This window comes from Desmodus rotundus, chromosome 9 (assembly GCF_022682495.2).
Source record: "Desmodus rotundus isolate HL8 chromosome 9, HLdesRot8A.1, whole genome shotgun sequence".
Classification (NCBI taxonomy): Eukaryota; Metazoa; Chordata; class Mammalia; order Chiroptera; family Phyllostomidae; genus Desmodus; species Desmodus rotundus.
The window spans coordinates 55,212,109-55,232,644 of NC_071395.1; the positions used below are offsets into that span (position 1 = coordinate 55,212,109).

Below are 20,536 nucleotides of genomic sequence, written 5' to 3' on the forward strand. Positions count from 1 at the left end.
CATTTATTATGCACTCGAATTAAGTCATTTAGTCTTTGAAACAATCCTATAAGGTAGGTGATGATTGTTACCATCACCTCCTGTGTGGAGTCGGCATTTGGCAGCCTGGCTTCAGAGCCCAGGTCTTTCCCATTGTTTCTACACTTTTAGCTGGACAGAACTGGGCCACTTTTTCGGCTATATTCTGCTATTAGCAAACGCTGTTTTCTGTTTAGAAACATTCTTAATCGCTTTCAGTCCCCAAGGACTCTAGCCTCAGTTCCCGGGTCACCCAGATGGAACCAGCCCAGCTACGTCCTTCTTGGCTCCGCGAACTTTCACCTTGGCCAAGGAGAGAGTTTGCATCACTCTCCCTTTTTTCACTGGCTTCAGGGCTAACGCACAGGGTCACTATTTGAAGGAGCAATACGGGTATTCTCTAGAAAGACACAGGCTCGCAAGACTTCCTGCGAGCGAGCACTATAGCTGGACAGCTAAGCCCGTCCCCGAGTACGGACACTGGAGCGAGGACTTGGGACACCGATGTGCAGCAGGACCGGGAAGGCAGGTACCCCTGCACTGCAAGAGACCAGATCACCAGCGCGCGGGGTCAGGGAGCAAAGAAGCCACGCAAAAACCTGTACACCGCAGCCCGGCCGGGGTTACGTGGGTGGGGAGGGAGTTGGGGGCGGGGCCAAGAGTTTGCCCGGCCGCTCCCCCGCAGTCCTTCTCCTCTCCGCCCCAGCCTTCGCCCCGCCCCGCCCCGCCCCACCGTCCCAGCCCGGCGGCCCCGCCCCCGGGTGACGTCACTGGCCAGGCCAGCCGGCGCCATTTTGAAAGTGTAGTCGCCTACCCCTGCTGCTCCCGCCGCCGACGCTGTCGTAGCTGCTGCCGCCGCTGCTGGAGAAAAAGCAAGAGCGGGGAAGCCCCAGAGTGAAATCCACCATCCTGCTGGCTGGTCTGCCCGCCCCTCCTTCCTTCTCCCCGGACCCCCGCCCCCAACCCCCACAGGTGCCATCCGCCGCCATCCGCCCTCTCTACCCCCCCATCCCCAGGTGAGGGGGGTGAGTTCAGGAAGCAGAGACCCCGAGGAACCCAGGAGGGTCACCATTTGCAGCGCAACATGGCAGGTAAAGGAGAAATCACCCTCGGCCACTGACAAGGCACCGCTTCCGTCCTCCTCCCTCCATCACCCCCTAGCGACCGTCTGTGCCTGTCGTAGAGCCACGGGGCGCCCCTTGGATTTCGGGGAATTGGTCAAGTGGGGTGGGGTGGGAGTGGGGAGGGTTCTGGTGCGGCGAGTGATCGCTGTGATATCGAAATGGCTTTTAAAATGAGGGCTGGAACCTTGGCACGGGTGGGGGTGGGGTGTGTGCCGGCGAGCTGTGGGTTAAGGCGTGGGTGGGGCGGGGTGGGGGCGAGTGCAGATTTGTCCCTACTCCTATGGAGCCTGGTGTAACCTCCGGCCGCCCCCTACCCTCCGGCTCTTTGGCGGATCTTCATTTAATTACTGTTTTTTCCCCTGCTGCAAGCCTTCTTGGGTGTTTATACAAATATATTTTGCACTGAGAAGGAAGAGTGCGTTACAAGTTAAAATATAATGTCGTCGTCCCCCCCCCCACTGTGTGCACGTATATTTTTGAGACTATAAACCTGAGGGGGTTTTTTGTCTCGAACCATCTCTCGTTTGTTACCCTTTATGTCCAAAGAGTACAAGGCCTTTGATACAGCAAGTTGCATGAAAAATGTGATTTCAACTTTACGTTTTGCATGTTAGCCTTGTGCAGATGTCCTTTTTCCCGAAAGGGTTTCAATTGAGTTAGTTAAAATAGTTGTGGAGTTCAGTGATATAAATAGCCAAGAGAAGAGAGATATAGGTAAAAGCTTTCGAGGGGGGGAGGATGCATAGAGAAAAACAGGTTAAAATATTAAGCAAGGAATGTTAAATGAAGGAAGAGAAAGGTAATTTCTTTGAGGATTAGTTTTGTACATTTTGGTGTGGCTAAATATCTGGTTGAATCAGTGCTACACCTAGGTTCAGTTTCTCCATAGATCCAGGATATTTCCTCCTCAGTGCTTAGAAGTGAAATAGAAACATTCAGGGACCAAAAGAATTCTGGGTTTTTCAATACTTGGATAGATAAAACCTTTGACAAAGTTAACAAGTTGGATTGACTTATGGTTTGCTATACACAAGTTGCTCTTTGGCCTTGTTGAATAGTTAAGTAAACTTAAAATTGTTTTGCACTAGATGATGACAAATAAGCAAAATTAATTCTCTGCAAGGTCCTTTGAAATCTGAGGGATAAGGTGAGGGAGCCAAAACAAGCTTCCCCTGATGATCTCTTCACCAGCCTTCATTGTGGCTTTTCCTCCTTGGAGCCCACTGATTTGCTGGGAATGAAATGCAAGAAATGGGTGTTGCGTGTTGTATTTGCTGTCTGTGCGCTTTGGTGACAGACTGCCTGGGAATCATTGCACTCCTCACCCAGGCAGTAATGTTCCTGAGGTTTTCTCCTCCCATATTTTACTGGTACTTTAACCTTACTGAATCTTCTGCAGGCTCTTTGTATGCTTAAATTGTTTTTTTTTTTTTTTCTGGTAGGTCTTGCTTATATGTAAGGCTTTTACTGTATTTGAGGAGAAGGGAAAATGGAAGGGAAGTTTTGAACACATGTACAATGTTCATGGCAGTACATGGCCTTTTAATATTTCATGCCTGGAATCTCTTTTCCCCTAAAGCAATACCAACTATTGGGGACTAACCTTTTTCCAAGTAAGTGCGCTGGGGTAGTGGTTGTATATGCGGGCAGTACTAGGCTATTAGTATGCCACCCATGGATACCATCTCAGTGTTTACAAGAGTAAACATGAACAGAATGCAGTTTTAATTGGTATGTGTTCTTTTTCCAGGAGCTGGAGGAGGGAATGATATTCAGTGGTGTTTTTCTCAGGTGAAAGGAGCAGTAGACGATGATGTAGCAGAAGGTAAGAGAACATTTACTAATGCAAATTTTGAATATAGAATCTTCCAAAGCTTGAATACTGGAGGACTTCTTTGCAGATGAATCTTGTTACAGTTTAAGAACATTTTGTATCGTCCAAGCAATAGAAGAACAGTTTTAAAAGTCATCTTTCTGGAAAATAGTCTTAAATCTTGTATTCTTGATGTCTCATTATTAATTTTCTCTGAATTAAATGAAAGGAGCAGTAGATGATATATATAAAACCATCAAAAGACGACTCCAAGGTTCGTATGATAAAGGTTTCCTTGCTGTGTAAATTCCACCCATGAATAAATGGTGATGCGTTTTCATGTTTGTACATCATTTTTAGACAATTAAGTTGAAATGGGTGCCATTGACGTTTAGCTCAGAAGCATCTTGACAGCATCTTTTATTTTTGAGGGAAGCTTTTTAATGTTTTTCTCTTTTTTTTAACTTGCTAACTTTGAGAGTGTGGTGTTGATTGGCATATTCTTTGAAGAAATTCTGGCTCAGTGACGCATTTCTTGCAAAGGATTAATTTAGGTGGTAAGAAAATAACAGGGCTGTGGACCTGTCACATGCCTTGGGAAGCTTATTCTTGTGAAGTTAGAAGCTGGATTTGGTCAGTTGAAGTACTTAATTCTTAATTTTTCCTCCAAATTTGTTTATTAGTGTATTTCAAAAGTTTAAAGTTTTGAAACGTTAGGATGTTGTGCTCATTTGAGATGTTCTTAGGTGGAGGAGGCATTATTTCCCAAAAAGTGGTTGCATTGTTTCATCATTCAGCAATATTATTTAAAGTTTGAATTTTAATCATATTCTGTGTCTTAAATTATAGTAGAAATTTTCCAACAAAACTCAGGTGAATTAAAATGTACTTTTAATTTTTAAAAATTGTCTAGTGAAAGTTTATAAATAAATTTTCTCAAGATTATATTGTCCTCATATTAATACCCTATTTCTGATTTAGAGTACTGTTGTTTTGAGGATCTTTCCATGTAATGGTAGGATGATGCTTTGTGTTGAGCCACTAGAATGGTTGGATATGCTTAGTGTCACTTATAATGACGTGTCGGATCTGAGTCTGGTGAGCCCTGTGGCAGGCCAGCAGGCCTACATGGTGCTTGTAAGTATAATGCACAGGGCACTCGCACGTCTTCTCGTGAATCATCCTCGTCTGTTTTTCAGATGAGAAACAACCTTGAAGAAGTTAAGAGACTCACTGATGGTCACACAAATAGGGCACATCAAGGTTTTCTGGTGAAACCTTTGGTGTTGGACTTGTTTGGAGAAATGAATTCTAAATTCAAGGGAGGAGTCTTGTGTTACTCATTTTGTAACTCCAGTACCTGTTGAATGGTAGGCACTCCAATGTTAGATCATTAGCTCTGTGCTGTTGTGTATTAACAAGTTTTGTAAGTGCTGTATACTTGAAAAATATTCCTTGGTTGATTTCATTTATTCCTTTTATCAGCGATCCGTTGGGGGCCGCCTGAAACCTGAGTGAGCACTGGGGCTATGAGGTGTCTTAGAACATAAATCCTGCCCTGAAGGAGCCCCTAGTTTTCTTGTTAAATGATAGGCAGAAAGACCACCTGGATGTTTTTTAAAGTCTGTTCATTTGTCTTTTAAAATAGGAGAAAATGTCCAAAACTTATAACAGAAGTATGTAAGGGGGTGTCATAAGAAAATGAGACCAAAATGCATTGGGCAGTTGAAGTTTATATGCCATTTTGGACAAAGGAAAATGGTGGTCAGGGGTCTGGGATTTCAAAGGGAAAATAAGCACTTTACAGGCTGATGAGAGAATGAACATGGAAACAGATTCTTGCTGGGCCACTCACAAACTGGTACGCAGAGGGAAGTTCCACCGACAGGCTTTGCTAAATTAAATTTGTCTGCCACAGTTGGTCTCTGTGATGATGCTAGGGTGCTGCTCCCTTCCTTTAAGCCCAGTTTTCTGTCTGAATTCCTCTAGGCAGGTAAAGGAAGGGTCGAAGGTTCTTTCTGAATTTTTTATTTCCTAACTACCAGCTCAAAGTCAGTATCCTAAAAGGAGTATGTTGAGGTGGCAAAACTTTGGTGCCCTTCAGCCCTTCCTTTGTTTGAAACTATGAATAAAAAGCTTTACATTCCAGAAGCTAAGTTGGTAAGTTGCTCCTTTTTCATTGAACCAACCATTCATTCCTGACAATGTCAGTTCAGTTAAACCCTTGTGGCTCATTTTAGAAGGCAGTGGTGCCGATGGGTTCTCAAATTAGGCACATGGGTTTTATTTAATCAGAAGGAATTGATGATTACAGACTTACCTTACTGGACCAAATGATTGTGGTACGTATAATGGATCAGTTGTTCTCTTCTACAACTTTTAGTTTCGTTTTGCTACTGATACACTAACTGATTTTCTCCTGCGGTTGTTAAATATTACTTCAACATACAGTGCATTTCTGGCATCTTAACATACTGAGGCTTGGTATGTATATTTTAATAAAAATATTACCTGTTCTAGTACCTGTGTTTATACAAATGTACCAAGTATAAAAAGCATCCAATTTTCAAATTACACTGATTGAATTTGGGTATTTTTGCATGCTGTACTTTACATATCATAGTGTATTCTGTTTATTTTACTAAGGGAAAATTTGCTTTTCTGAAATAAGACTAATACTTTGCCCCCCCACCCTTGGTTTATACCAATCTCTAGCTTAGCCCTAAGTTAACCTTAAATGCAGTTTCCTTACAAATCTTAAGTGGTCACTACATCTACAGGATTATAAATTACTTTCAGATATTTCAGACCCTTCACCACTGTGGCGTCTACTTTTTATTTTTTTAACTTTATTTATTTTTAGAGAGAAGGGGAAGAGAGGGAGAGAAACATTGATTAGTTGGTTGCCTCTTGTATGAACCCCAATTGGGGACCTAACCCACAACCCAGGTATGTGCCCTGGCCAGAAATTGAACCGGCAGCCTTTCTTTTTGCTAGATGATGCCCAACCCGCTGAGCCACACCAGTCAGGGTGGCCTCTGCATCTCTAAGTTTATTTGTTTGTTAGTATGGTTTACAGTCCAGCAAAATGGATATTGTTCTTCAAACAAGTCCTGTACACTTACTTTTGGGTCTTTGTGTTTTGCTGTCCCCTTCTTGGAATGCCTGACACTCCTCCCATAGGTCTTCTCTTATCATAAGCCTATCTGTCCTTCAAGTCACACCTGTAATCTCCTTGTCTCCCTTTTTTGGAAATATTTTAAAAAACTTCCTTCATAACATTTTGTACCTATGATATTTAGTACCTCAAACCTCTACTGTGATACTGTAAGCTTAGTCAGGACTAGTGTATCTTTTTGTGCTATATTGGACATCCTATTTAAAAACTGCTATGTTTAGAACAATGCCTGACACACAGTAGGTGTTCAGTGTCTGTTGAATAAAAGAATATAAAAGTTACTATTACTGAGGTCATGAAGAGAACAGGAGAGAGGTAAGCTGATGTGGTCCTTCTGGCCACCATGGGTTTATTTACTTAGTAGGCTTTGTAATTGGATTGATGAGATACAGCTGTGTAATAAATAGAAGGCAGTCAAGACTTAGGATTTTATCCTTGTAACAGACTAGTACATGTCACTTTAGATAAGTACTCCTCTGGGTTCCAACATGTTTAACCTTAAGATTACAAGACTGGAATAGGTGATTTCTATTGTTCCTTCTACTCTAATCTTGTTAATTCTCAAAGATGTCTTAGAAAGAAAAGGCCTTAACATTATTATTACAGTAAGTTAAATTGTTTGAGATGTTGGACTGTCTGGGAGCCTTAATTTAAAAATTTAAAAATAAGTCTTTACGGGACTTAGTTACCCAAGGCTTAGAATTCTCATTAATTTAATATTAATATTGTTAAATATTGTAATTTTTATTTTTATTTTAATGTAAGTATAATTTTCTTTATTTTCGTATTTGATGATCTTAAATTTTCATAGGAAATTATTTTAGAATGATTTTATTATATCAAGCCTTTTTTATGAACCTTGGATCCAGATACGTTGCATCTTTTCAACACTGTTTCCTGTTTATTTTTGGTAGGATTTAGACATTTATGGATGGTTCTCAGAGAAAAAATTCAGTGCTAGAGTGGACATATTCCCCAAATAAGGACATAAATAAAATTTTGTGAAAAAATCTTGGGGGTTTCACATAATATTTAATGGTTTTAAATCCATTCTGTATGTACTACTCCATGTTTCTTAGAGTAGTTTGCATGTTAGATTTAGGCACTAGGGTCAATTAGCAGAAAAAATGGTATAATCCTATTTGTAGATTTCAAATATTGGCACATTAGCTATATTCCAAAACCTAATGACCCAAAGCAATGGTCTTATTTAACGTTTTTGCTTTGTATCCCATGTGATACCCCTTTCTTTTAACACTAGCATTACTATTGATAGAAGTCTAGTACTTTATGCAGTACAGTTACTTAAGGTAGTGTAAATTTGCCCATAAAATAACATGGATGACCATATTTATCTAGTATTAGGCACTATCCTTGTTTTCTTTTAAGATACTAAATTTTTTTCTTATTATTGATAAAAAATGATGAGGTAGTGGCTTTGAAAGACTATTAGCTGATGTTTTGTCTCAGGTTATTAAAATAAACAAAAGCCAGAAATTAAACTTAGTTATTTCTTAATACTGTCTTCTAGTGAACTAAGTTTTAAAATCCTTCAAAACTGTGAAATAAGCAGAATGATGAAAGGTTGTTTGAAGCAAATAATTTATTTTATTAGTAAAAAGATTCCCATATATTATGTATTTGTTCACATACATTACCTAGTTTAGTTGAGTTGTGGGAAGAAAGGTAAACTATATTTTAAGTTTCTTATGCTATTAAGTAGGAAAATTGAAGGGTTAGAGATAGATGTTTTAGCTAACATCTAGAACAGCAATCTCTTCTCCTTCTCTTAGGTGGTAATGGAAATTATAATTGAGTAATCAAGGGTCTGCAAGTTGCTTTCTTAGTAGAAGGAGAGAAAAATAAATGCCAGGTAATATATAAACTATATTGTTTGTAGGTAATTGAATTTAATTTTTACCATTACAGAGTCAGTATCAGGAAGAGATGGCATGGCCATCCCAAGTCACTACAGCAGCCAGCATTTATTGAGTGCTTAACTATGTGCCAGGTATTGTTTTAGGAGTCTCACATACATATTTTTAATCTTAAAACTCCATGAGATAAGTTGATTTTCCATATTACCGTTGGGAAAGTAGGCTATTATTAGCAGTGTCCTTGAACAGGTGGTGGAGTTGGGATTCTTACTCAAACCTTTTACTTCCTCTAATGTAATTTTATTTATTTCAAAACTTGAGCTACTTCTTTTAGTTCACATGCATATGTTTGAGGTGGTTTGAATTTGACTTGGTTATAACAATTTATAATGCCTAGTAGATTATTGTTGTGTTGAAGTAATTGAATCCAATTTGGAGAATCCTGAATTTTCTGCTAGTGGAATTCTGAAGCTCGAACATGCTATAAATGGGCTTTTGTGAACCTTCTGAAGTTGTATGTAAAATTGTATTGTGTGTTTGTACTTATGTGCATTTTTCTGGTTAGAGAGGATCCATAACCATGGATAAAATAGCTACCGTTTTTTTTGCATTTCAAAGTGTGGTCTGAGTGACCCTTCAGTTCTTTCAAACGTTTATGGAGTTGAAACTAATTTCATAATAACACAGAGATGAATTTGCACCAATGGTACAAAAGCAACCTCGGTGAATCTGTTGGTAATCTTAACAGGAATCAAAGCCTTGACACCGAACAATACCAGTGACTAGTCGTGGTCATCTTTCATCACTGTGTACTAGCAGTTAAAAAATGCCAATTTTATTTAAGAATGTCCTTGATGAAACAGTAAAAACTGTTAGTTTCATTAAAACTTGACTGTGGAGTGCATGCGTCTGTTTCTGTGTGACAGAATGGGAAGTACACGTAAAGCACTTCTGCTACAGACCAGAAGTACAGTGGCTGTTTGGAGGCACTAGCATAAGTCATTATTTGAGTTTCAGACTGAAATAACTGCTCTTTTCATTGAACATGATTTTTACTAGTAGGAACTACTGTCAAACTGTGGTAATTGAGACTTGCATGTTTGGCAGATACATTTGAGCTTTCCAGAGAAAAATTACAATTTTAGAAATTGGTTTCTGCCATCCTGAGCTTGATAATTCCTAATACCTAAAGATTTTTCAGATAAGACCAGTAGTAATAATAATGGCTATGAGTTTTGATAATGACAGCATTTGGAAGATCTGTATAACTGAATCAGTATTTTACAAATGACCAATGCCTGTGATGTTAAAAAATCATGCATAAGTAAAAGTGCAAGATAGAGTATTGGATTTTAATGTAACGGACAACTAATGGGGTTTCAGGTTCCAAAGCCTTTAAGAAACTACTACTTGTGGTAGTTTTGGTGTAGTATTAAAGAAATATCTGTAACTACCTGCAAGGCCTATTGAAGTACCTCCCTTTCCAACTATATACCTGAGTAAGGCTAGATTTTCTTCATACATTTAACGAGCACAACAAGAGTAGTATGTTGAATGAAGAAACAATTAAGAGAAGCAAGGCATCTTCTGTTAAATCAGACATTGGAGAGACTTGGAGCAATGTAAAAACAATGTCATTCTTTTCATAGTTATTTTTCATAACTTGGTTAATGTGTAAGTCCTATTATTACTATTTTAAATGAATAAGTATTTTACAATGTAAAGGTTTGGGGGACCCTCTGATTTCAATAAATGTAAGGGAAATCCTGCTATGCAGAAATACCTGACAGCTCTTGGTTTAATCTGTTAATAGAATAGATTTCATTGTACAGATGCATGGAAAGATGCATGAAGCACAAGTGATGAGAATAGAATAGTGTGCTGCTTTTGTGCATGAATGTCTTAAAGCTTTCCTATGACTTGAGACTGATTCAGCCTACTCCCTTTCTGTTCATTAGATACCAAATTAAATCTGCCTTAAACTCTTTCATCTGGTGATCCAAAGGATACCTTTAGAACTAAAATATGTCTTTTTAAATTTAACTGTCCCTTAGATTAAATACCAGTACATATTTTGCCAAAATACTTCAGCTTTAAAAGGTTTTGGGGGCATTTTCCACTATCTGCTTAGGTCCAACTGTCATTAATAGTTAATGTAAGATTACTGAACTCCTCAGAGCCTAGTCTAGTGCCATTTCTGGGTTGGCTGCTGTGTCATTAGAAAAGAATTGTGCCCTTGACATTGTGTTTTGAGCCCAGCATGTTGCAGTTTGATGTGTTGTTTTTTTTTTCCCTGAAAGAAAGGCATAAAATTGGCACGGTAATTTTCTATTTCCCAACTCTTTTAACTACTAAAGGGAGGGAAAGAAGAAGAAACAGTATTTTTCTTTAAATTCTACTTGAAAGTACAATGTAATTCTATTTTAAAATTGCTGAATTTCCCATTCTAAGAATACAGCATCAATTATTTATTGCTTAGTATTTTCAATATTTTTGTGGCTATTTTCTGTCCTTAAAAAATTTTTGTCAAAGTATGTAGGACTTTTAAAACTTGTTGTACCAATTTTTTTCTATATTCAAACATTGGGTTTATTAAAAAAGAAAGCTATTTTTTAATAAATATGAATTATTTTTAGCTAATATTAGCAGTAGTTGATTAAAATGTCATCTAGATCTTTGCCTGTGGTATATGTGGAATCCTTGGCAGATCATTATTGAATGCTTCCACATGTCACTATACCAAGGGTTATATTCTCCTGTACTTGTGGATTCTATTGAGTGTGTAATTGTGGACTTCTTTGAATGTTCACATGTCACCTGGGATTTTTCTCTTCTGAAGTCTATGAATGATCTCCTTTATCCAGTTCAGGGGGGTCTGTGGACTAACCAATGTGTACCCTGTTTAAGAACCTCTGCTTTAATTTAAAATTTTGCCTATGCTTATATGCCTGTTGAAATATGGAGGAGTCAAGGGTATTTTTTACATGTTAAGGATAATTTTTAGCCTATTAAAAAGGTATTGTTTCTTAGGACATCTCTAAGTACTTCTTCCTAACGTAACATTAAAGAAATGAATCTTCTATAAGATTCCTTACTGGACTTGAGAGCTTTAGTGTATCCCCTTCATAATTTAAAAAAATTAAAAACTACTGTCACTTCAACCATAGGTAAAAACATTAGAGGAATATATTGGACTTTTAACCAGTTGCTTGTGTTCTGTTTCATTTAGAAGGAATCTAGGTTGAGAGAAACCAAAGTAGGTAACAGGGATTGGTGGGAAATTTAAAAAATTTTTCTAAAGATCTGGAACTTGCCATTTTAGAGTTTCAGGTCTGCTCTGTAAGAGTAGAAATAGAACTCTTTTTTTTTTAAGATTTTATTTATTTATTTTTAGAGAGAGGGGAAGGGAGGGGGAAAGAAGAAAGGAAAGATCAGTGTGTGGTTGCCTCTCTTGTGGCCCTCACTGGGGACCTGGCCTGCAACCCAGGCATGTGCCCTGACTGGGAATCGAACTAGTGACTCTTTGGTTCACAGCCTGCGCTCAGTCCACTGAGCTACACCAGCCAGGGCGAAATAGAACTTTTTTAAGAAATTGATTTTATAATTGTTCCTACAAACCCTTCACCCTTTTCCCCTGAAATTCCCTCCCCTCTCCCCTCTGGTTACTATCAGCCTTTTCTCAATTTCAGTGTCTTTGATTATACTTTGCTTGTTTGTTTGTTTTGTTGATTATGTTCCTGCTAAAGGTGAGATCATATGGTATTTGTCTTTCACCACCTGAAATAAGGTGGGGGGCGGGGTGGAAACGGGAGGGAGGTGGGGAGGACTGGGGGTTAGGCTGGGGTGGGGGGAAAAGGCAGAGAACTGTACTTGAACAACAATAAAATTAGAGGAGAGAAAAAGAAGTTGATTTTAGAGAGAAGGGGGAAGGGGTGGGGAGAGACAGAGAGAGAACGAACCATTGATTTGTTGTTCCCCTTAATTTGTGCATTCATTGTTTGATTCTTGTTATGTGCCCTGACCAGGGATCGAATCCACAGCGTTGCTGTATCCAAATAATGCTCTAACAAGCTGAGCTTTCCAGCCAGGGCAGAAATAGAACCTTCTTAGTGTTATCCTATGTCTCTATTTTTTGCCAGCTTCTCACAGGTAACAGTTTTATGGGCCTGGAACGGATATGTTTCTAAGATAGCACAAGATGAATTTTTAATATTTTCTTGTGGCTAATAGAAGAGATTGGGAGGGCTCTATTTCAAGACACACAAGCTGTTGTAGGCAATAAATAGTCCTTATTTAGAGCTGCAAGATGCAAAAATGGTTATTACAGAAATTGGTAGTAGAGATGGGATTGTGCTTAGGTTTTTTTTCTCTTCACATAAAGAGAGAATTATTTATATTTTTCTAGCAGCAGAACCAATTCCTCAGGTCAAATATTTTTTAACTCCCTAATATTTTAATGCATTTTTATTGTAAAAAATACTTGAGGTAAAGTTTACTATCTTAACCTTTTTAAGTTACAGTTCAGTAGTGTTAACTATATTCACACTGTTGTAAAATAGATCTCTAGAGCTCTCTCATCTTGTAAAACTGAAGCTGGACCCATTAAACGCCTCCCCATTCTGCCCTCCCCGAGCCCTTGATATCCAGCATTCTGCTTTCTGTTTCTGTGAATTTGACTAATTTAGATACTTCATGCAAGTGGAATCTTACAGCATTTGTCTTTTTGTGATTGGATTTTTTGTCCTCAAAGTTCATCCATATTGTAGCATGTGACAAGACTGACTTTAGAAGATTGTTATGTGTATACTGTATTTTGTTCATCTGTTGATGGACATTTAATTTAGGTTGCTTCCACCTCTTAGCTATTGTGTACTCCTTGTATTTTTATGTATAGCTGGGGTTCTGTGAGAAGGAGCAGCTAAAGCATTGTACTTCCTGTAAGTGATTGGAGGTGGGCAGGGAGAGCCCTATGCAGAACATGAAAGTAACATATCAGAGGGTATTAAAGAACATAGATTGGTACTGCTGTGAGACAAATCTATTATCCTAGATTAGCAGTTTTACAATTAGAACTGGATTACTTTATTTGATAGGCTCTTTTAGGATAAAATAGGCATAATCCCAAATTTTGGCCAAAGTTTTCACCTTGCTTGTACTGTTTCTTGTTTCAAAAATAGAAAATCCCATAGATTTTATAAATCACTTTTCCTTACTGTATATCTCTTTATATTAACAAATAAAGACAGCCAGTATGTTTCATGTGTGTTTTAATTAAGTAAAGTCTTCAACATTATAGGAAAATTGATAATTGCCTTGCATTTCTTGGTAATGAAATTGTTGATAAGGAATGATCAGGGGTGCATTTCTTATAGTAGTCTTTGAGGTAGACATTATTGTCCTTTTGTAACTGAGCACACTGAAGCTCAAAGAAGTTGAGCGATGTTGACCTGTGGTTATGAGTTAGTAAAACTATGTGTGTTCCTATGTTGCTTCTGTATGGCTCAGTTTTTGAAAATACTATTTCATTAAACCTAAACCTCTGGTTTTTATAGGGAGGGGGTCGATTAAAGAGAGCCTGTAGTTATTCATCCACAAGTCAACACATGTGTTGAATGCCTAGCACTATGGAGAATGTGAAGGAAATACAAAACATGGTTCCTTCACTTTCGGTATATTAAGAAGGTCAGTTTTATTAAAATAAACATTTTCCGTAGCATTTTGTGGCTTTTGGTGTTACTCTGTTCATGTTGCTAGGAGATCCTTGCCTAATCTCATGCAAAAATTTCACAGATAATGCCAGAACGTGAGTAGTAAATTATTTTCTTTTTTCCAAGTTGATGTTGAGATGGTTCTGTAGGGGGTTAATTGAAAGAATCACATATACCTCAGGTCTTTCTAAATAAAGCATAGTTATGGTATGTCCTTCAGTGGTTTCAAATGATTAAGAGTTGAATTTATTGATAAATGTTACTGGAGATTTCTCCAGGTAAATGTTTGTGGTAGTTTACAAGCCGTTCTCTCTCTTCCTCTGTATACTATGTTTCAAAACCTTTGTTTTTATCTCTCCTTAGCCTTTGTGCTACCATCAAATGTAAAACCTTTGTTTAAACAGTTTGGCAGTTTCTTAAAAGGTTAAAGATAAATTTACATATAACCCATCAATTCTACTCCTGGATATATAAGTATTGAAAACATGTACCCACAAAAACTTGTTCACAAAAGTTTTGTGGGTTTTTGGGGTTTTTTGTTTTTGTGTTTGTTTTTGTTTTTAGATTTTATTTATTTTTAGACAGAGGGGAAAGGAGGGAGAAAGAGAGAGAGAGAAATATCAATGTGTGGTTGCCTCTCGAGCGCCCCCAATGGGGACCTGGCCTGCAACCCAGGCACGAGCCCTGACTGGGAATCAAACCATCAGCCCTTTGGTTCGCAGGCCCACGCTCAATCCACTGAGCTACACCAGCCAGGGCTTTTCACAAAAGTTTAGTGTATAGCAATAGTATTGTAATAGCTAAAAAGTGGAAACAAACCAAATGTCTGTCAATTGATGATGTATTAAAAAGAGGTAGTATATCCAATAGAAAGGTATGAAGTGCTGATACATGCTGCAACATGGATAAACTTTGAATACACTGCAAAATAAAGAAGCTAGCCACAAAAGACCACATATTTTCTGATTACATGTATATGAAATGTCCAGAATAGGCAAAATATTGAGATAAAAAGTAGTCCTAGATGGTGTGGCTTAGTAGATTGAGCACTGGCCTGCAAAACGAAAGGTCGTTGGTTCTATTCCCTGTCAGGGTACATACCTGGGTTGCGGGCCAGGTTCCCAGTTGGGGGTGAGCAAGAGCAACCAGTCAGTGTTTCTATCACACATCGATGTTTCTGTCCCTTTCTTCCCTCTGAAAATAAGTAAATAAAATATTTTTAAAAAGAAAGAGAAAGTAGATTTGCTAGGGCTGGTAGGAGGCCAGGAATAAGGGGAGTAACTGCCAGCGGGTAACATTTCTTTAGGGAGTGGTAAAAATGTTCCGGAATTAGATTGTGGTGGTGGTTCTGTTGAGTTCTGTGAAATAATAACTGAATTTGAAAAAAAAAAAAGATAATAGTAAGTAAACTAAAAAATAAACAGGAGAGCCCTGGCTGGTGTGGCTCGGCTGGTTGGAGCATTGTCCTGTGGACTGAAAGGTCACAGGTTTAATTCCTGGTCAGGGCACGTAACCCAGGCACATATACCCAGGTTGCAGGTTTCATCCATGGTCAGGGTGCGAAAGAGAAGGCAACCAATTGATGTCTCTCTCTGAAAGCAATAAAAAAATGTCCTTGGGTGTGATAAAAAACAAAACAAAACAAAACAGGAAGACAAGGTAGGGTTCCCTTTCTTAGAGTTTCTAGAGGCAATAAAAAAACTTGGCATTACAAAAGAAAAAGCTTTCATTTTTCAGTACTTCCATCTCATACATAGACCACATCTCTCTCTGACTTTCTCCACTGTATTGACCAAATTTAGTTTGTACATGCTTTTTACAAACCAAATACATAAAGCACTTATTTTTATCCTTTCTACTAGAATGAAACTCACACACACAATGGTAAATCAAAACAGTACAAGAGGCATACAATAAAAGTATGTTTCCCTCTTACCCATTCTTCCAGGTTTGTATTCTGGGAGGTACTGTCACAAACTTCTTATTCCAGAAGTATTTCATACTTGCATGTTTTCACTTAACCAGAGCATGTTCATCATTTCATATTTGGAAGATGGAAAATATATTCCAGAAATCCATCTATAAGCACTGCCATACAGAGAGTCTGAGCAATTGATTTAAGTGGCTGTCATTTTCTTTTAACTGGCCTGTGATTTTTATAGCTTCAGTCTGAGTAATTGCAGAGGAGGTGGTACACATTTGGGGTGTGCATCTATGTATGCAGTTAGTGGATTCTAAACACAAAGCTAAGTAAAATTGTAATAACTAATCTTTAAGATATAATTGTCTTTAAAAATAACAGTTTGGTTCATTAATACCTGGACTTTGTGTCTTACCTCTTATTAAATTAGACCTTGAACTTTCTCCAGTTGAATTTTACTGTTCCTGATGGTGTCTGAAATGACCAGGTCTTTTTGGTAATTATTTAACTAGGACTATACTAGACATTATAGAGTAGGCTAGATGCTGAAGACCTAACATGTCTTTTTTCCCCCTAATGTATATTTTTGATTGTTCATTAAACATAGGACTTTTTCTTCACACCTCCATCTTATCTAACTCTCAACCAAATTTCTTGAGCATTTTGTTAACATTGTTTCAAATGCCAAAATGTCATGATTTGTATACTCAGATTGATGAGAATACAGCTTCATTAAATTCTTGCCATGCAGTGATTTATTAATGTGAAGAATTTTAATTCTTTAAGGAAAAAAACACAAAGAAGTATGATATACTTTAAAAATAAGTGCTCAAGAAAGTGCTTTACTTGCATTATCTCACTGAATCTTCTCAACCAGCTTCTGAGGATAGGTATTACTGCTATATTCATTTTATAGTCAAGGAAATCAAGGCATTAAAGTAACTTGACCAAGGTCACACAGTAAGTGGGAGAAGCAAGGGTTGAGCCTTGGTTCTTCTGACTTAACCACTGTAAGTAAATTAAAAAAATAAATCACATATAATCTTACCAGTTTCAGGTGACATCTGTTAAAATTTTGGCATATATCTTTCCAGTTGATAGTCCTTTTTCTTGGGTGAATATATTTCTTACAACTGGCATTACATACAAAGTTTTGTATTATGCTTTTATCCCCAGTAACATCTAAGATAATGGTTGTATGATATTCAGTTGGATATCTAGTGAGTTTAGTTTGGACATTTAGGTTGTTCGATTTTTGCTGTTATAAATCTGTGATGGACACCCTTGTGAGGCTTATTACTTTAGGGTATATTTCTAGAAGCGGGATGGCTGGTCAAAAAGGTGTGATTTTTTTTTTTTTTAATGGCTTATTGTATGTGTTAACAAATTGCCTTCAAGTTGATGTTGGTTTTCACTTTCCCCAGCAGTGCCCATTTCCTGACCTGTTGATGGTATTGGGCACAGTGTTACCATTCAGAAAAATCTTTCCCACCTATTTATTTGAGAGTCTTTAGTGGTGAAGATTCTGTGCCGATCCTTTGTTGTTCTTGGGGGATGCTTATCTGTTTTAGTCATTTGTAATACTAGAGCCCTCTTCCCCCTGCCCAGCACCATATTATAGCAGAGGAAAATTATGTGAAAGCTCAAAGAAGAAATAATTTGGAGGCTAAAGTAGAAGGCAAAAGTTTTCTAAATAAAGTGATTTTTTTTGTTTTGTTTTTCACAGGCTGAGGAAGGTAGAGGGTAAGGAAACGTGAGAACTAATGTGTGCTTTCTTATCTGTAAATGAGGATAACTAATAGTACTTGTCTTATTCAGAGGATTAAATGTAGATGAGCGCTTAGTTTAAGCACATACTAATTACTCAAAAATTTTGTTGATGCAGTTATTTAGTTATTTAATTTATGATTAACAGAAATAACAGATTAACAATTAACAGAAGAGTAAAAGCCCTTTCGAGTCCACAAATCAAGATCAACTATTCGTTGGGATTTGGAGAAGGTTATAGGCACTTACAATAAGTATATGTTGCATTAATGAAAACAGCTTAACTTGATTGGGTTAGGAGTTTAGGAAACCCACAGAGAGAAGTAGGAAGATTAATCAGAATTGGGTACACTGGGGTCTCACATTTTGACTACCAAATTTGATTAATTTAAAATTAATGTGTGGCAACAAAAGTCTCAGCTTGTTCCTTTTTGCTTTGTTTTGTTCTGTTTTTCCATTTTTCTTGGGTTCCTCCAGTGTTTTGTTCTTTCCTGTGATTGAATACTCTACATCGAGTAATATAAATGGGGAGCGAGGGGGAACTTTGAACATGCAATAGTGCTCAAAGCATCCTTTGCTGTTAGTTTTTTTTTTCCCTTAGAAGGTAGGAGTTTGGGAGCATCTGAAGGTGTGATGTCAAGAAAATCCCAATAGAAGTACTGCCCCAGAACTGCTGAGGCTTTCAAAAGCCCTGCCCTGCCTTTTGTTGCCTAAGAGCATTGTAAGTGCCATACTATTTTACATTATAAATACTTTCTTATTACTCTTTCTTCTATCACTCAGCTGTTTCTGTGATGATCTGAATTCCTTACCAGACTTTGAACAGGTTAAGGAATATATTGTAGAGCCTGTAAAAAATTCTACAGGAAGTCCTGGCTGGTGTGGCTCGGTGTATTGAGTGCTGGCCTGTGAAACAAAGGTTGCCAGTTTGATTCCCATTCAGGGCACATGCCTGGCTTATAGGCCAGGTCCCTGTTGCGGGCACTCGAGAGGCAACCACACATTGACATTTCTCCATCTCTTTTTCCCTCCATTCCCCTCTCTAAAAATAAATAAAATCTTAAAAAAAAATTCCACAGGAGTCCTAAGAGAAAGCAAATTTTACTCTACTAATATAGACCCTTTTTTGTCCCCTTCATTCTTTATTCAGAAGTGTGCAGTGTTTCATTTTTTCAAAGGAGGCGTATTAGCCCAATACCAATACTTCTCTGAATTTCCTGGGAATCTTGTTAAAATGCAGACGATGATTCTGCATGCAGGTCTCTGGTGGAGCCTGTGATTCTGCATTTCTAACCACCTCCAGTGAGGTCTGCGGTGCTGCTGCCACCCTGGTGGTCTGCCGACTGCACTTGGAGCAGCAGGGCAGCTTATGGGTTTTTTTAGAGGATTGGGGAACAGGCAGGGTAGTGTCTTAATTCTTTTACTCAGCATTTCTGGCAGACTGGATAGATTCATTGTCCTCTTCTCACATCAGTTAACATTTGTTCAATACAGGAATAAACACCTCGTGGGGAGCTTTGTACTAGCTAAAAGAGTAGCTTGCATCATAGTAATACTTGTTAGCCATTCCTAATTGTTAGGTTAAGTCTGTGTTTGCATTTCAAGTTTAGCTCAGGTCCTACTGTAAGGTTTTTCTTTTGCTAGTAATTTGCCTTTTTAAATAGATTGTCCCTCAGAGCTGTAAAAAGGATGAATTCAGGAAATCCTTAATTGGTTGTTTCATAACCTCTAGCACAGGTTTTTAATAAGTACAAATGAGTAACCTTTTAATTTTTATGTTTGCTTCATTAATCTTGAAAAGTACCTGTTCAGTCTCCACTCAGCATTTCTCTCCCTCCCCAACTACCTAATCTTAGTTTTGTTTTAGGTTGATTTTGATTTTATCTGTATAGCTCATGCATGTAGTTTAACAAGTCAATAGTTTTTAAATGCTTGTGAGGAAAATTACGTTTTCTATCCCTCTTACCTACTGTGAACTTGAGTCCCCTTCCCTGAACTCTTTATAGCTCCTTGTATTTATTTTCCTATTTCCAAACATTATGCTCCGACAGCTTTTTTTCAATCATTTAACATCTTCAGATGTAATAGTAACTAAAAATTCAGCTCTATTCTGCCCCTTGTACTGCTTGCTTCTCCCATTTTCTCAGTTTTGTTTAAACCAAAGTTCAGAGTTGTAGCAGGCTGAATAATGTCCCCCTCACTGAAAAGAGAACTACATCCAATCCTGAGAACTAGTGAGTATTACCTAATATGGCAAAGGGACTTGATGTGTGGTAAAATTAAGGATTTTGAATAGGAATTTTGGGGGATTATCCTTTTAGGTTCTAAATGTAATCACAAGGATCCTTATAAAGGAAAAGAGGGAGAGATTAAGAAGATCTAAGTGGGAAGCAGTAGATACGACACCAGAAACATAAGGTTGGAATGATGCCAGGAAAGGGTCACACAAGCCAAGGTGGCCTCCAGGAGCCAAAAAAGGCAAGGAAACAAGTTCTCACCTAGAGCTTCTAGAAGGAGCTAGCTTAGTTGACACCTTTAATCTAGTAAAACTGATTTTGAACTGGTTTCCAGAACTGTAAGAGAATAAACTTGTATTGTGTTAAACCACCAAATTTGTGGTAAATTCTTACAACAGACATAATAAACTAATACCAGAGCAGCTACTATTATGTCCTTATAAATACTGTTCACTGTTAAAATATAGTTTTCTCTAGAGTAATAATTACCTTGTTTTTCCATTTTTTTGTTTGTTCGCTCTACCATTGCTGTTTTCTTTCTGTACCTTTCAATATAGTTATCTATGTGGTCAAAGAATTAGATAATCTATCAGTTTATCATCCCCTTCCACCCCCACCCAAGTTCTCTATCCTGTTGTTTCAGTCTGGAGTGACTTCCTTCGCTAAATCACCCTCACATCTCCTGTCAGTATATTGAAGCATTGCAGATACTCTGTCAGTCTTATTTTGCCTTTAGCTCTGTGCCTTCCATACTCCAGTCTGACCTGTAGGTTTGCTACTTTTATTGCATAGCTGTTATCCTTGGATTTCTTTTTGTTCTTAGCATTTTTACATCACCATTATGGGAATCCTTTTGCTTCTTTGTTGGATCTCCTTGTTCTGAGAACCCATGT

The 20,536-nt window shown here is 38.0% G+C and overlaps 1 protein-coding gene across 2 annotated transcripts in view; it reads left to right on the forward strand.

Moving 5' to 3' along the window:
* The first annotated feature begins 794 nt into the window (after window positions 1-794).
* The window catches only part of PPP2R2A (protein phosphatase 2 regulatory subunit Balpha), a 92,749-nt gene continuing 73,007 nt past the window's right edge, over window positions 795-20,536 (forward strand). Inside the window, exons 1-2 of one of the 2 annotated variants that reach the window (XM_024560967.3) lie at window positions 795-1,109; window positions 2,893-2,967. In XM_024560967.3, the coding sequence (XP_024416735.1) occupies window positions 1,103-1,109; window positions 2,893-2,967 (82 nt within the window). In that variant the 5' untranslated portion in view covers window positions 795-1,102. Of the gene's footprint in view, window positions 1,110-2,892; window positions 2,968-20,536 lie in introns of those variants that run through there. The other variant, XM_024560970.3, reaches the window with a different exon arrangement.